Genomic DNA, 17,763 nt, shown 5'->3' on the forward strand with positions numbered 1-17,763 from the left:
GAAAGCAATGCTGTTTCAGAGCTCAGGTGGGGATAAACGCCCATAATAAAAAAAATGGACAGGAATGAATTTTGATTCCTCCTCCGTCAGGGATTAAAGCTGCCATTGAACAAAATGGAATACCTTTGATCTATCACTTTAATACCATCTAGCAGTGACACAAAACTGAGGGCAGTGGAGTTTATGGCGACTTTAAGTCTGGAAGGCACAAGTCTTGGCACAGAGACATAATGCTTGGGATACTATGAAATGGAAGAAAAAAAACCCACAATCTAACTCTGGCTAAAGAACCAGATCAAGAGAGTGACACGTGAGAAATTAACTCTTCCATGACTTACGGTCACAAGCATGTGTAATGTATTTACAGAGGGCTTAAGAAATCTCAAATACTGCAAGATACCTGCTGCACATATACCTCTGAACAGGATTCTTATATCTGCTTCAACCCTTAAGCCATTCAAAGACTGCCCCAAACATACCATGAACTCTCTACAGACAATAACAAAACCAGCAGACACCCAGCTTCTATGGCATCAATATGAATGAGACAGTCCACAGCAATCACAAAGGAACTGAAAATGAAAATTAAAAATTTAGAGTGTTGGAGATTTGAGCTTGCTTACTTGTAATTCATAGCCAGAGTCACATTTATAAAGAGACACATCTTTGTAATTGTATTTAGTGCCAACCACAAATCCATGCTCTGGAGAATCTGGAGCTCCACAGGACACAGGACTGCAGATGTCATCAGAAAATGGTGGCACCCAAACACCATTTTCCTGAAAAAGAAATGTAATTAGAAATGTAAAAGCACTGCTTTTTGTCTGCAATTTACATCTAATTGAAAAAGAAAAATCATAGCAGAAGCATCCAGTTGCCGTGGGTGTACAGATACAATATCATCTGTTCAATCCTTTATCAAACTTGGCAATTTAATTTTTTTACGGTGTTAACATAGACTGGAATTTGTCTTTGGCAGAAACACTTAGCTTAAGACCTAAAAGACAGAAGGAACAAAAAGTAAAATGGGGAAAAGAAGCTTGGAAAAGCAAGTGCACTGGTGGAAGGTCACCTAACCGCTCAGAGAACATTTCAGAAGAATGAAAACTACTTCTGCCTGATGTCATGTTTTGTATTTCTCTCCTAGTTGAATGTCTAGCACCATGACTAAGTGCTTCACAGCCTTCTCTGACCCACTAAGGGAAGTCTGATACCTGAATAAACACCTGACAAAGACAATTACTCCTACTTCCACAGATATTTGAAACAGCAAAATGAGGGGAAAACATTTAATAAGACTTACTCTGCAAACCCACACATGCTCAGTTTTTCTCCTAAGAGCATACCTAATGACTACAAAAGTCAATTTACAAACTTAAGGTGAGGCTGTCCACAGCTAATGTGACAGGAATTGATGGATATGTTTCAGTGGAAGTGATGAAGATGCTTGCTCTTTAACACTCGGAGGATTCAAGTTTCTACAGGTGTACAGTGGATTAAAATGTCTGCTGCTGTTATTCTGGAGAAAAAGCTCTTCATGCAATCCTCAAAATAATTAGAAATCTTGGACATAACTTTTTAAAATCCCAGACATGATTTAATGCCTAGCATGTGATAAAATGAATGCTTTTCTAAAGGACAGCCTTAGCTTTTGGTGGAAGAAGAAACAAAAAATTTCTAGTTCTGAAAGTCTATACATAGAAACCAAATACTTGTTCTTATTGGGAAACATTTTTTGCAGAAACATTATTTTTCAGAATATGCTTTTAATGTTTTAATATTTAGGGAAATATTATTATGCAGAATATGCTTTGATTTTTTTTTTTTTGTGGTCAGTTAATGGCCAAAGGGAAGGAAGGTATGAGAAAGACTCCTGAATTCAAGAAAGTCAGCAGAATAGAACAGTGCTAATAAAACTATACCTTGCATGTAGATGTGCTTGGTCCCACCAAAGTGTAGCCTTCTACACATGACAAAGTGATGCTTGAGTTCACAGTGAAGTTGTTCCCAAGTGCAATTACATTAGTGATATTTCCTGGAAGGGGACACTTTCTGGGGCAACAGGAAATACTTTGAGGGGACCATTGTCCATTTTCCTGGCAAGTGCATACATCCACTTCTGTCAACATTGTGTAGCCTTCCAGACATCTGCAACACAGCATGAAGACTTGACCACAGAGACACAGCTGGGAATCGGCTAACCCACAAATTTAAAAGCCAGGACAGTAATTTTTCAGCATTAGTTGTTAATAAGTACATCTTGAGCTTTCTCTATTATTTCAAGGTAAGCCTGTAAGAAGTATGTCTGGACTGAATTAATTCTGTTGCAAAAGCTTCAGGCTTCATTTCCAGTTGTTTCATGCTGCTGCAGCATCACAATGGAAAATGAATTGGTGGCTTTAGTACTCAGAGGGTACTGGAAGTTTTAGTGCAGTTCCTACACTGCTGATCTCTTTGCTAGGAGGGCTTTTGGTGAGGTGAAGAGGGTATGTGAGCACCAAGCAATTCTAATGATCTCACCTTCCTCCAAAAACAACCCAAGCCTTAGCCTGACCACAGACCATTTGCTTAGACATTTAAGGCTGACTCAATGGTGCTTTATCAAGAACAACTCAACTGGCTTGCACTAGTGGGTTTACCTGTAGAATGGCAGCAAAAGTACTCCCTTCACCTTGTTGAAGTTATATAGGAATGACTGATACAGTTCAATTCATCCACCTGCCATCTCCGTCCCAGTACAGTCCCATGCCATTATTTGCTTTTACCATCAAAAATATATCTCCCCTTTTGCCAAGACTTTCTTCATCTTGGAGAAAGAGATCCGCAGTGTATACACTTAAGGAAATTAACAAAAACCCTCAGTTTCTCATATCTGACAAAGGACTAGCTCCAGTGCTCCAGACAGCACAGTGCTGCAGTGCAGATAATGGGACAAGAGGGATATCAGCCCTTTTGTATTACAACAGGCACCTGAAGCAGAAGGAAAGCATAAATGCAATGCCAAGAGCAGAGAAGCTGCACATCCTGCTGACTGTTGCTGTCACCTGCTAACAAAACCTGTATGTTGAAACCAGTGCTTCAGAGGAGGAGAGTAAGAAAGCAATTCGAAATGGGAAATTAAAGTCAGTGGAGGTGTCAGCCCAACAGGTTGAAATGCCTTTCCGGAGTTTTCATGAGTGGTCCAAATAATACTTCATGAAGTGCATGGCAATGTGGGCTTTGTCAATCTGAGTATGTAGAAACTTGCACTAAGACATAAACCTTCTGTCCTCATGTCTTCAGGGATGTTTTATGAAAACAGAATAGCAGCATCATCCTTACCTGTACTGGACCTTACTTCCATAGGTGTAAGTGTTACCAAGAACCTCTGCATTTGGGATAGATGGTGGTGGGCCACAGCTTAAGAGTTCACAGCTTGGGTATGGCTTCTTCCACACACCAGTCTCCACACAAGTCAGTTCTGGACTCCCCTTCATGACAAAACCTGTCAAGCAGCTATAGATGATTGTGTTCTCATCTTCAGAGCTGCTCCCATTGATAAATGTGTTGGGGATGACAGGTGGAGCACCACAGGAAATCTGTCCACAGCGAGGAAACCCAGAACTCCATTTGCCAGCTCCCTCACAGGTGACTTCAGAAGGTCCCAGCAGTTTGAAACCCTCCAGGCACTGAAACTGGACACTTATCCCACAGCTGAAATTTGTACCCAGAACGACCCCATTTTGAATCTGTGGTGTAGGACACAGACAGGGTAGGCAAGACGGAAGGCTTCCACTCCAGGAGCCATTGGACAGGCAACGCCGTAAGGGATTGCCATGGAGCTCATAACCAGGAAAGCATAGGTAGTGGACAAATTCCCCGTAAGTAAAGGCTGAAACATTCAGAAAGCCATGGGAGATGTCTTCAGGGGGTCCACAAATGACTGGTTCACAGTGTGGAGCTTCTGAGTCCCAGGTACCGTCACTCTGACAGGTGAGCGTAGATGCTCCTTGCAGGCTATAGCCATCATTGCAGTGATAGTGCACTTCTTTAGTAAAGCTGAAATCTGAACCAGTAGTTCTCCCATTGGGAAGAGGCAGCAGCACAGGGCAGGTCACAGCTTTGCAGACTGGAGTGACTCCACTCCAGCTTCCATTTGCAAGACAGACTCTATTCCTGTCCCCGTCCAACAGGAAACCTTCTCTGCAGCTGTACTCCGTATGCCTCTGGAATGTGTAGTCTTCTCCAGTTACCTGACCGTTCTCCAAAACTGGTGGTGGGCTGCAGGAAACAGGAATGCAGATTGGTTGACTGCCATCCCATTTCTGGCTCTCTTGGCATCTCCTCTCTGCGGGGCCATTTAACTGGTAACCAGGATCACACTCATAGTAGACAACACTCCCGTGTGTGTAGTTTTCCCCTCTTATCTTCCCATTCAAAAGCTGGGTAGGTGGATTGCATGTTACTGCTTTGCAGTATGGAGCAGAGTGGCTCCACTGCCGACTTGGTAAACAGAGCCGAGTGCCAGAGCCAACCAGTGTGAACCCTGGCCTGCAGGTGTACCGCACTGTACTACCCAGCGTGTTCTCTGTGACGTGCAGAAATCCGTTTTCTGGAGGGGATGGCAAGGTGCACTCTATGGAAACACAGGCAGGGGCAGAGCCGTTCCATGCCCCATCTTCTTGGCAAGCTAGAACAGGGTTTCCCAGCAGCTCGTAGCCAGAGTAACATGTGTATAAGATGATAGTTCCAAATAAGAAAGTGGTGAGCTGCATTGCACTGTCCTCCTTCAAGGAACTTTTGAAGTCTTTCATGTTGCCAGCCAGCAACATATGCGAAAGGGAGGAATTCTCTGTGACACCCTCCTGGTCAGGACGTCTCTCCCCATGTCTCAGCTGCATGTACTCTCCAAAGTCAATGTGGGGAGGCAGGCCACAGTCTGTTGGAAGGCAGGCTGGTGTGGAGCTGGACCACCCCAATTCTTCACAGGTCTGCATGGCAAGGCCTGACAGCTGGAAGCCTGGCACACAGCTGTAAATGACCATAGCCCCGTAGCTGTAATCTGCACCCTCCACAAAGCCATTCTCAATGGGTTGAGGGGGCTGGCAGTTTATGGCCTTGCAAGAGGGAGCCTCTGTACTCCACTCTCCTGTTTCTAGACATCTCAGTGTTTCTTCCCCTTGGAGCTGGAAACCTCTGTCACAGAAATACCTAACTGTCTGCCCATAATGGAAATTTGTGAATGAGTATTTGCCATTGAGAATCCTCTTAGGTCTTGGACATTGAATGGGTTTGCAAACTGGCCTTCCCCCAAGCCACTGTCCGTCTTCTCCACAGAGGACAGTTGTGTTCCCAAGCAGTTCAAAACCTGGTTTACATGTGTAGAGGGCTGTGCTAAGGAAGGTGAGGCCCTGCACATCAACTATGCCGTTCTGAATTTCTTCTGGTTGAGAACACTCCACGGGAATACATTCTGGCAAAGGCAAGCTCCATGAACCATCAGCCTGGCATCTGATGGTAGACTCACCCTTCAGCAAAAACCCATCCACGCAGATGTATTTCACAGTGCTGCCAAAATGCAGGGATGAAGTCAAGGGGTCCCCAAAGGGGATATAGGGAGGTGCCGAACACTGTACAACCTTACAGAAGGGAAAGGAATCATTCCACTGCTGGGAGGGCAAGCATTTCAGTACAGAGGAGCCATGCAAAACATAACCCTCCTTGCAAGAGAACTGTACAACACCGACTTGGTAAGACACTTCTCTCAAGACCAGCTGATTTTCTGCCAGGGGTGGTTCTGGACATTTTGCTGGCACACATTTGGGGCTTTGCTTTTTGCTCCATTTCCCAGACTTTTGACATGTCCATGAAACATCTCCAATCAGCTCATAGCCTTCATCACAGAAGAACTCAACTTTGGAGCCCATATCAAAAGTTTCTCCCTTGGAGTAGCCATGCTGGATGGATGGTGGTTTTCCACAGCTGAGGGGAGCACAGTAAGGAGGTGATTCACTGTACCACTGCCGATTTGCTTGGCAGATAAACACTGGGCTCCCAACCATCTGGTAACCAGAGTCACACTGATAATTTGCCTGATTTTCAAAGAAGTGTCCAGTGGTGTCCTGGAAAAAAGTTAAGACAGAGACATGTCTGAAATGAAGATGCATGATTTGGGCAATAGGAGACTGGTTTAACTTCTTGTGATCTCCTGGTCTTGCTTCTAGCTGAATCCCTGACAGCAGTAAAGGCTGTCTCAAAAGGACTGAAGGCAGGTAACCAGCACAAAATATCTTGCCTAAAATGATGTACTCTGTTTTCAGGAAATCTGAAACCACTTCCAAAAGAAAAGAGAAAATTTAAGGCTTAAAAGGTGAAAGCTGGAAAAGAATTCCTCTTCTTTCTCCCTTCCTGACCCCTGAGACCAAAACAGGTATGGAAAGGAAGATGGAAAAGAAATGGATCAAGGGAAGCTGCCATCAAATGGCCTATTGTCACAATTCTTTAGTTTCTAGGTGTATCAAAGGACGGAGCCCTCAAATCTACTCTACTAGGAGATATTTATAAATGCCACATATGCAGCTGCAGGGTCTTGAACAGGCAGCTGAGGAGCACCTCAAAGTTGCAGTCTGGGTTTTGACTGAGGTATTAAAAAATTTCTCCAACTGAAAGGAATATATGAAGGAGTGATTCTGCCTAAGGAAGAAAAAACAGAGTGATAGGCACTAATTAGAAGATGCATCTGTGTGGGAGTCTGAACAGCAATTGCTGCTATTACTGCTGGAAACTCCTGTAGGAACTGGAATGTCAAACTCTATCCTCCAAATTCGGCAAATGCAGATTCCCTGGTATCTGGTATCCCTGGTATCTGGTATCCTGGTATCTTAAATCCCTGGAATTAAGGAAGGAAGAGGGATGTTCAGAAGAAAAACGCCTAAAAAATTCAATCTTAAATCTTTATAATAGTGGTTTTTATCTTCCTTACCACAATATTATCATTGTGCACCAAAGCAAAACACATTGTTGTAATTTAATTTGATAAGGAAGGGGAAGTTCTGACTTCAGTAAATAAGTGTTTGCTTGCATCAAAAGAAGAAAAACTATCCCTAGGTGATTTATCTATTGCATATCAGATTTTTTTTTTTTCATAGCAGTGAGAAGAGCAAGGCTTGTGAACTAGCATCAGAACTTCAACCACCTCCAGAAGGCACTTGAAAGCCATCCAAGAACCAAACAAATGAAGAATAAGACATTAAGAAAATCAACTGAATGTCATATAGCATCTTGAGCCTTCTAACTAACAACCTACTTTATGACAAGAAATCCCATGGAAGTATTCACGCTTTTCAGATATGGCTCTGCTGCAAATCCACCTGCTTTTCCCTTTCCATATTCTATCCAGTCATGTACTTCCTCAATTTTAATGGAAGAGCAAAACAGAAGAAAGAAAACCCCAACAACAACAGTTGTGAAGACATACTCAGTTTGCCATGGTACTAGGCAGATGAGAAAACTCATTCTGTACCTTAATAAAGCCATTCTCAAGCTGTGGTGGTTCTCCACAGGACACTGGGTGGCACGTGGGCAAACTGCCACTCCAGTTGCCAGTGGCCTCACAGGTCCGCTTCTTCTCTCCCTTGATGTAGAACCCCTTGTTGCAGCTGTAAGCCACCACTGCTCCAAAGCTGTAGTTGGACCCACTGGCATAGCCATTGCTAATGTGGGGAGGCTCTCCGCAGCGAACCGGGATGCACTGGATGCTCAGAGGAGAAGGATTCCACTGGCCCCCTCGAAGGCATTCGATCTTGGCTGAGGTGTTCAGAACAAAGCCTTCCATGCACTTGAAGCTCACGACGGAGCCAGCTGCAAACTTGGCTTTACTAATGGACTCCAGGATGCTGTATGAGATGGTGGATGGCTTTTCACAGAAATCAGCTATGCAGTGGGGCATGTCCCTGCCCTCTGGAGGTACCCATGTCCCTTCTGCATTGCAAAGCAGCTGAGAGTTATCAGCCAGGCTGTAACCATCCAAGCAGAAGTAATAAGCTATATCACCAAAGAGGCGGTGGCCACTCTCCGGTGATGCATTTTCCACATGGGGTGGTTCATCACAGGATACTGCCAGGCACTGCTGGTGGCTCCCACTCCACTTGCCGCTGGCTAAGCACTCTATGGTTTCAGGGCCAACTAATGTGTAACTGTGGATAAGGAAACCACATAGGAAGTCAAAAAGACAAGCACTGTCAAACTCTGCCTAAGGTTTCCTGGAGCCCTTGCATATGAGCTTGTTTGCTAGAACCTCAAAAGAGCAGGACCCTTTAAAAAGCTATGATCCACTTCAAAGGGAAAATCTTAAAGACTACATGTCCATGGGTGAGGTATTACAATGGTGGATATCCTAGCACACCTTGTGCATATTGCCTCTCTCTCATCTGTCCATCCAATTACCATTTCTGAACTTCCATTTTGGCTCAAACTACTACCACAAACCTAACATTGTGTGTGATGGTCCATGCATTCCTCAAGGACATGATCCCACTCAGACACTATTTTTGCTTATCAAAACTAATTGGAAAAGAAAGAGATGAAAAGCCCAGAAAGGCTTTTGGGTTTCTGTATTAGCCCTATCAATCTATTTTCCCACTTGCAAGCAAAGTGAAACCTCTTAGTGAGTTACCCAGAGATGCTGTCACCAATAATGCATATAGCAATTATAAAATAACTTTGTCCTAAAAATTCACGGTTAAAAATATTAGAAAGTCAATAAAAAAATTAATGCTAACTGCAAAAAACCCAACGAAATGGTTTACAATAAAATTGTACCACATGAATACTGTTAGTAGCTGTAGTTCTCCAGTCTGTCTCTGGCATGCAGAGACAGGCATTAATCTGTGCTGCTCATCACCCCACTTAAACCCCTGCTGCTTAAATATACAACAGGCAGTAATGTATTCACAGTACCTTTGACTATCTTCTTAATTATTTTCTCTGTGGTGTGCTCTCATAAAAAGCAAAGAAACAACAACTACTGCAAAGTCCTCAGTGACTTTCCAACTCCAGGCTGTTCAGATTTTGAAGCAACCTCTGTAAAACTGTTTTACCTGGTTTGCAGGATTTGTTTCCAAGGCCTCATGACTGGACCCCAGAAAAAGAGCCTATTATGTGCCGATGTTTAATATGATCCACTGCCACAGACAGACAGCTGTGACAATCTTTAAATGCTGCTATCCTATCCCATTTAAAATGCTTGCACAGGAAAGAGAAGCAGCCTTTTAAATCATAATACAGTCTAGAAAACATAGTAAGGATGGTTTGCTTCAATTATGTTTCAAATAACATTGCAAAGCCAATTTATAAGAAAAATACTGGCTTGTCAATTTACCTTTTTACACTAAGAAAGAGCAGAAAATCCTTCAGTCACTTTGGACCTAAACTGGAAAAAACTCTGCCTACCCGCTCTTCCTTTTAGACAGAACAGTCCCATGAAATTTTATGGAACTGCTCACAGGTTGTAAAGATTACCATGTGCAAAGGTTCTTGCAGGATCAGAGTCCAGCATTATACTTTCATGGCTGACATCATCAAAACTGAGCCTCCTCTTTGATGAAATAGGGTCTGAAAAATTCTCTACACAGAGTAGATAAAAAGAAATTAAAAATAATGCACCTCAATAAACTGAGAGTGTTAATTTTAAGGATAGAATTTAGAACACCACAACAGTTGTTAAACTGCATCAAAAGCATTCTTACATGCTGATGAGATATAAAGAATTTCCTATGATCAGAGCCCTGAGTTTAACACAGAAGTACTGGTTCTGTAGTAACTCAAAGGAAAAGGGTTTTCTATTGAATTGTGCTACCATTCCCCCTGATTCTTCTCTATTCTTCTCTTCCCAAGGGTATTCAGGAAATGGAAAACTGAAACTACTTTAAGAAATGTCTGTGTCTCATACTAACCTGACAGCCCACAAAAAAATCCCCATTGCATTAAACTTACAAAAAGTTAAGACAGAAGTAGTAAGAATGAATTAGTGTGCAGTTATAAAGGACTTGTGAAACAGTGCACCAGTTTTACTCAACCTGAATATTAATCCAGTAGTGGTAACCTACATACCCTTCCTTACAGGTGTAGGAGACTGTGTTTCCAAAAGTAAAGTTATCTCCATTGATGACTGCATCTTGTATGGCAGGAGGGGATCCGCAAGACACAATATTACAAGCTGGTGGTGTGCTGTTCCAGTTCCCTGAAGATGCACAGACAAGTACAGAAGGTCCCTGAAGGCTGAGACACAAAGATCATTATTAAGGCTGCCATTTCATTCCAGGTAACAGACAAAGAATGAAAGAGCTGCTTTGCTTTCTGGCCCCTGTGAAACAAAGGAGTCTTTCTCACTGACTTCAGTAGAGGTCAGAATCTTACCCTTTGTTCATGGAAAAACACTTTGATGCTATCAAAAAAAGGTGGTCATCACATCACTTTGAAGAACAAGCTTTGATGGTGGATTTGATGTGGAGCCTCGATGCTCTGTGCAGACACACACAGTTACTGCTGTAGCTTTGCCCATCTTTGAGCACAAAAGAAATAAATATTTGTTTAGGCTTAAAAATTTTACTTGTACGCCATCAACAACATGCCAGTCTTGAGACTTGCAACAAGGCCTCTGCCTGAGACCTGATTCACTCAAGGATTTAAAACACTATCTTCACCCAGAAGGAAATACTCCAGTTCAAGTTTGTTCACAAAAAGGCTTTCAGTTCCTCCAGGAGGTAAAGGATTTTGCTTGAGTGAATGACCACACACATTCAAAGTCAACGGTATTTTTTGGTTTCCTTAGCTAAGGAAACAGGATTGGTTCAGAGGGTATGACTCTGATGTCTCAACAGTGTGCAACACCTCCCTGAGATGCCCTGGGGTGAAACCCCTTGTCTCCTGTTCTGTCAGCTGTCTGTGGGTTCCCTGTAGGGCCCACTTCATATTTGAGAGCCTTGCACAGGAGTGTCTGATTCCCTACAATCTGGTTTAAAATAGTATTAGACCCCCATGTTTAGCTGACTGAAATAAGTTAAAGGAAAAGAACACTGACCTGTAATGCTTTTACAAACTTGGCACAGGCCCTTGTCAGGGAAGGAGGGCTTTGCCTACCTGTGGCAATATGTTTAGGGCTAAAAACACCTAAGAGGTGCTTGAAGGAAGAGACTGGGTCCAGAAATAATGCATAAAATGGACACTGTATGAGAGGGCTTCCTATGAAGTGGTAACCACAGGAGAGAGGACCTCTCTCATCAAGATATGGTAGACAGGCAAAGACAAAGAGTCAAAACCAATGTGGTATTTGCTGCTTATATGTCCAAAGTCTATAGTCAAAACCCCACTGGTACTGGTAAAAGCACTGTCTGGCTTAGTGGGGTAGAGATAAGCCCCCAATGTGAATCTATGACTTAACACTACACTGAACTACAGTTGAGGTATCCATTTGTACTAACACATTTAAAACATTCACCAAATGAACACACCTCACCCACCTGCCTGCATCTGGACAAGGAAAAGATTGCAGCCGGAAAACGTAGGGAAAAAATCCCTAAACAGATCCATTTGGGACCACTTATGTCAGAGTATATCTGCCAGAGTTACAAGCAGATATCAGGGGAGGCAGAAACCTGCATGTACAGCCACATCTTTGGAAACAGCATTAATGTGCTAATTTTTAATTGCAGCATGTTAAAAATGTGTTTTTGGTATAATTGCTTACAAATGTAAAACAGAATAAAACCTTAGAATAAATTACTAGTACAAAGAGTTCAAGAAGTAAATGAGTAACTTCCAGAAAGCTCCTTCACAAAAGTGTTGTAAAGTAATAGCAAAAATCTTATTGGATATGAACTACAGTTGTAGAGGTATAATGATATTTAAAGACAAAAGAGAACTTTCAGAAATAATGAAAGCTGCTTTTCTGAACACTCAAAATGTTTTTGTAAATTAGGTGGTAAAACGAAAGCATTACACGTGTAAATAGCAAATCCTGAGTGACTTTTCTGAGCTGCTCCAGTTCAGGATAATATATAGACAGCACCCTCAAGGTATAAAGAAATCTTTTTCAATTCTGTTTTAGTACTTTATCATTCTGAGCAATGATCCCAAGCTTTGTCTCCTTCAGATATAAGTCAGACCTCCTAACAAGCATGCCACCTGCTTTTGGCTCAGGCACATTCATGCATTTACCTATATCCATTGTCACAGGTGTATGATACAGAGGAAAGGTAGGCTGTGCCACTCAGTGTGTACTTTCCATTGCTGATATCCTGTGGGCTAGGGCACATCACCATTTCACAGGAGGGAGGAGCATGATTCCAAACGCCGCTAGCAAGACACAGAATTTCCTTTTCACCCACTAAGTTGTATCCATCATTGCAACTGCATTAGAGGAAAAGAAGTGCTATCAAACAAAGAGCCTTTCAAGCACAACATAATCAGCTGTCCCTTTTTTCTCATCATCCACACCTGCATAAACCATCTTTCTTTTTGGGGACTAGAGAAGCAGTACTGGAGTAAACATTCAGCTCTGCTAATGAACAGTCACTCTATAACCAAATGTCTTTCCATTATTTTAATCTCATCTTGCTCCTCTCCTTCATTTCAACCAATCTCTCAATTCAGCCATACTCTCATTTGCTGCCATACTGTCAATCAGTTATTAATACAGCACTTCAAACATACTGATTTCCTACCTGTACACCACCTTATTATGGTATGTAAAATTTGAGCCAAAAATGGCACTGTTCTCTGGAATAACTGGAGCACCACAGGATATAGCTTTAAAAAGACAGGAATACAAGAGAGGTTGATGTAACACAAACAAAAATGAACAGAAAATTACGATTTGCTTTGTTTTCTCTGAAAAGATTTGAAGACGTATAAAGCCCTATGTAACAATGAGTTCTTGACTAACCTGTAAATGACATTAAGACTCTATCTGAATTCACCTTACTAAGAAACTGAACAAATTGGAATTAGGTAGTTATAACCGCTCTACAAACAACATGCTTGACTATCAAGAGGACTCCATATCTACCTCTCTTTATGGACAAAGTAATTATTTTTTTGCTTAGTCTGTCTTAGTCAACTTTTCACTTTACCTGTTGCTTCACCTCATTTGTTCTGGTTTTCTAAAGAAACAATTTCTGCTGTTACACCATGACTATGAACATGCATCAGCCTGTCCTTTCTGGTTGCTTTATATCCACTGAGACACAGTTAATGGTCTTTAAGTTATTGATTCCTTGAAAATGAAATGTTGGGTGGAGACGAATTAGAAGAACACTTCTAATGATTGCATTAGACTGAGTCTATACCTCTGACGCACTGGAGAATCTGTGTCAGAGAATACCACTACATATATGACAACAGTGCTTATGTCTTAAGAAAACAAAGGTTTCAACACTGAGATCCAGATCTGCTAGGACAGGGTTTCATACTCTGCCATGGTCTCTAAAGGCTCTTCACCATTACTTTGCCCCTTCCATCTCTCTAATACTAAAGTCACATTGCAGCATGCATTCTCCTCAGGAACCACACCTTCACAATAGGGAATTGGGTGGCTCCATTCTCCGGACTCCATGCAAGTAAGTTTTGTGGCTCCTGTCAGCTGGAACCCTTCTTCACAGGAAAATGTTACTTGACTGCCAACACTGTAAGTATCCCCATAAAAATGGCCATGGTCTGGATTTCCTGGATTATGGCATTTCACAGGTTCTGAGGAGGAAGAGGGAAACTACGAATAATATAATTGTCAAGTTTTATGAACAAGTTGCAGGAGATATCCTTGGGATTTTGCTGAGAGTAGGAAGGCAAAGCACACGGAAAACACTCATAAGTAGTTTACAGCCTTTTCTGTTTTATATGTAAGTGACAGACACTGAAGACTCACGAAAATAAGCTAATTTTGACATGGAAGAGCCCTCTAGCTGAGTTTACATTAATTGTCAGAAGCAAACACATCTTACAGTAATTTCTCCATCTGTGAGGGAAAGCCCAAACCAGCATGTCCATCCCTGAACATAAAAACCGTCCAGCTACCTTTTATCCTAATCTATGCCACTGCCTTGTAATCTTCATCCAAAGTTATCTTGTTTAATGTTTCCACAGGCAGCTCTAGCCCTACTCAGAAGTCTGTTTTAAAATATTTCCTCACTGCACAGCTCTGCTCTGAGAAGTGAAACACATTTGCCTTCCCAGGTCTTGTGCTTTGTGTGCAATAAGGTTTTTTCATGTGTGTATGTCTGGGAGCAGCATCCCAATGACAGCTGAATCCATATGGAGAGGTGACTTTTCAAGAATCAAAAGGCTTTATCACAGCCTCGTCCAGACTAAACTGACCTGGAGATGAAAGCATGTCTGTCCTAGATATCAGTTATTGTCTGGCAACTGGAAGGTGGGATACTGGGCCATAGAGAATCTTGGAAAGGCTACCTGGGTGTTTCTCTTTCCCATACCTGCACATTTTTTGCCATCTCCTGTGTAAGGTGGGATGCAAGTGCAAACGTAGGATCCATTTGTGTTGAGACAAGATGCGTGCTCATCGCAGTCTGATCCAACAGCGCATTCATCAACATCTGCAAAAAACAAAACAAAACCACAAACCCCATGTCTCTAGCGTATTATTTGCAGTAAGTGTTTGCGTTAAATTTCTGTCTTATTGTCAGAGGAATTACTTTAAGGAGTATAATTAAAAATCACTTACTACAATAACATTTTTGATCCATTGGTAAAAATATTTCATATTTAAACAAATATTTATAACACACTGTAAACTTTTATTACGATTTTAATTAAAATTTACTCGACAGTATTGCACAACCTGAGAAAATCAGAGATAAATCTTATTAATCTTTAGTCACTATTTCCTTATAAAGTATCTGGTTTCCAAACTGCAAAAGAACATCTCTCTCTCTCTCTCTCTCTATCCCTCACTCCAGAATACCTCATAAAATCTTTTAATCTTGACAGTAAGGAAACGTTCTTGGTATGAAAATAATGAGTTGAAATTGCAAAGAGTCAATTTCAAAGTACTTAATTGAAAAGTGCTGGAACCAGGGATTATTCTCAGGGATTAATCTCTCTGTATAAATGTGCTTGTTTCAGACTGTTAGAGAGAGATACAACAATTCTTCATTAAAATGCCCTGCTACAGGACACCTGTTGATCTAGGTATACCACGCAAACACACAGTTTGGGTTCTTCGCCCATTTCCAGTAAAAGCACTGGTTTAAAAAGCAAGACAATTTAGTGAATTATAGGGTTTATATTTCACTGCTGGATGAGTCTGATCAGCATGAAAAGACGACAACACATTGAAAAGAAAAGGAGTTTCTTTCTGATATGCAGCATGATAGCTGCACATTAATACCAAAACAGTTGCCAATTACACAAGTACCAGGAGAATGCCAAGTGCTACCACAGCAGAACTGGAATGACTCCTTCTTCTGTAATGTCTTGTTAGGCAAGAGAGTTCCAATGGGGTGGAAGTACACTGTGATTCAGATCCTAACAGAACAAAAGGAATGCTTCAGGGCATGGGTGTACCAGGTTTTGTTGGTACCTCCCTGAAGCATGTGTCAGAAAGGTAAATGGTGGGTCGGGGTGCCAAATCCACTCTTGTTTTCACTTTCACATAACTCTGCTTTGTAAGAGCAAGCTGGAAGGTGGGGCACAGGCTTTTTCCTTCTGAACACTGTGACTCCTCCTGCATAGAAGTTTCACTATTTGGACAGCCTTGAAACTCCTGTGATGATTGTAATTTCTGAAGGAGTGCTGCTGAACAGGATGCTATGAAACCAGATGGATCCTACTCCAAAATGAGTTTTGACAGAACTAGAAGATTTCTGGCCTTTCTTTTACTTGTCTTGACTGAAAAAATTATGTGCTGTACCTATAAAGAATTAGGAGTCAACTCAAACACATATCTTTCCAGTATTTTGCCGTGCAACTCCCATTTGAGGTATGGCTAAGATCCAGTACAACCAGAGGCAGTAATCCAAGTACAGCTAGCTAGTGGATTCCAGCAGGGATATGCTGGAGACATGACTCTGCAAGGGCCGTGACACCTAGTCCTCTGCACACAATACAGTGCCAGTCTGTCACACCTTTCAGCTTGTGCCACTGCACCTGGCACATCAGACCTGGCTGACCATCAAGTAAGTTACAGTGGCAACTGCATGAACTGTGTCCACAAGCGCACTCCCAGCCCTCTCAATGCTGCAGCTGCTTGCTGGAAGTCATGTGTGACTCACCTAAAAATCCCAAAATAGAAAAAAAGCTCTGAGAACAAGGGCAGAGGTGACGTGCCCATTGAGCTTAGGGACTAAGGAGACAGTGAGCTGGCCTTTCTTTTAGGTAAACATCAATTAACAGTTGAGTAGATCAACTGGCAGTGAAAATGCTTCTCCTTGAGTTCATTAAAGGGTGTGAATGTCTTCCTGAGTTAGCCAGACCAGCATGGGGGAGTGAACGTGAATACATGGTCAACATGAGGTATAAATGTCAGACAACTACCAATGGGCTTGAGCTGACCTTAACCCACACATTCACTCCCAGCTACTGGGGATGTGCAAGTTCATGATGATGAACATATCATTAAGCTTGATAATAGGAAACACACTGGAATTGTGCCTGAACTGTGTATTACAATTGCTGTATTTCGTTGAGTAACTTGAATTTTTTTATATTGTGCTATGCAGTACATTTTGTATCACTCTGCTTGACTGGAAATTCTGTGCAGCATCTATTGTCTTCAGGTGAGTACATCTGATATGAAATACTACAATGTCCATGTGTGAAATACCTAAAAGGGAGCATGGGACACTGACAGCATGCTGGAGAACAACAAAATGCACAGGTCAAAAACACAAAATGCAAGGACTGCAGGATATTGAAGGAGAAAGGCTGGGAGTAGAATGCAGGCCTATATAATTTTATATACATCTGATAGCTGCAGGATGTGGGGCATATAAGAGGATGGACAGAAAAAGGTGACAGAATGTAGTTTTGGTTTCACATAAGGCTGAGCACAGTATTTCAGAAAAGTGAGTATTTTGGATTATGACTCTGGGACTGTGGTTAGCCTCCACAATTTCAGAATGAATGTCCACTCAAACCTAAGGGCACAGGAGAAGTGCAAGACTGTCAGTGCAAGCAGAAAAATGTATAGCACATCTTACCAAGGCAAGATGGTGAGATGCTGTTCCAGCTTCCATTGTCCAGGCAGAGCATCCTGGAGTCACCCAACAAATAGTAGCCTATGTTACAGTGATAGGTAACAGTACTGCCAGCAAAAAAGTCCTCAGCTGAATAAAATCCATTTTCTAAAGTTGGAGGCACTCCACAGCTGATCCCTGTGACATGGGTGAAAAGAGAGCACAGGCATTGGCAGAGCAAACACAGACCATCTTCAGAATAATTCCACATGAGAGCCACTGCTGCATATTTTGTCTTTGCAGCTGTACAATCCCATCAGCAAGAGGGCCCCATCCTTTTCTGAAGTAGCTAATTGATTCCAGATCTAGTGGAGGGTTTTGTTTCCTGGGCATTTCTCAACAAGAGTCTCCAGCTCCTGCTAAGAAAATTTTGCTAGATTTGGAGGAGACATCTGTGGCTGAAATCTGAGCACTTCAGTCACAGAACATTTCTGATAAATTATCCTTGGTGAGTTTTAAAGAAAAAGGAAAACTGAGTTTGCCTGGCTGGAGGTTATTTCCCTTTGCTGAAAAGCAAACTCAGCACTGCAAAAGTAGC

General features: G+C 42.0%; 1 protein-coding gene across 1 annotated transcript in view; it reads right to left on the bottom strand.

Annotated features, from left to right (window-relative positions):
* SVEP1 (sushi, von Willebrand factor type A, EGF and pentraxin domain containing 1) overlaps positions 1-17,763 on the bottom strand; it is a 125,992-nt gene that overhangs the window by 21,513 nt on the left and 86,716 nt on the right. Inside the window, exons 31-40 of the mRNA XM_066181452.1 lie at positions 17,190-17,363; positions 14,466-14,585; positions 13,549-13,725; positions 12,702-12,786; positions 12,196-12,387; positions 10,090-10,257; positions 7,502-8,174; positions 3,322-6,101; positions 1,923-2,148; positions 624-779 (exon numbers count right to left, since the gene is read on the bottom strand). Of these exons, the coding sequence (XP_066037549.1) occupies positions 624-779; positions 1,923-2,148; positions 3,322-6,101; positions 7,502-8,174; positions 10,090-10,257; positions 12,196-12,387; positions 12,702-12,786; positions 13,549-13,725; positions 14,466-14,585; positions 17,190-17,363 (4,751 nt within the window). The remainder of the gene's footprint in view (positions 1-623; positions 780-1,922; positions 2,149-3,321; positions 6,102-7,501; positions 8,175-10,089; positions 10,258-12,195; positions 12,388-12,701; positions 12,787-13,548; positions 13,726-14,465; positions 14,586-17,189; positions 17,364-17,763) is intronic.

The sequence above is a fragment of the Chamaea fasciata genome, unplaced genomic scaffold, assembly GCF_029207755.1.
Source record: "Chamaea fasciata isolate MVZ Bird 193981 ecotype frontalis unplaced genomic scaffold, bChaFas1.0.hap1 SCAF_4, whole genome shotgun sequence".
NCBI classification, from domain to species: domain Eukaryota; kingdom Metazoa; phylum Chordata; class Aves; order Passeriformes; family Sylviidae; genus Chamaea; species Chamaea fasciata.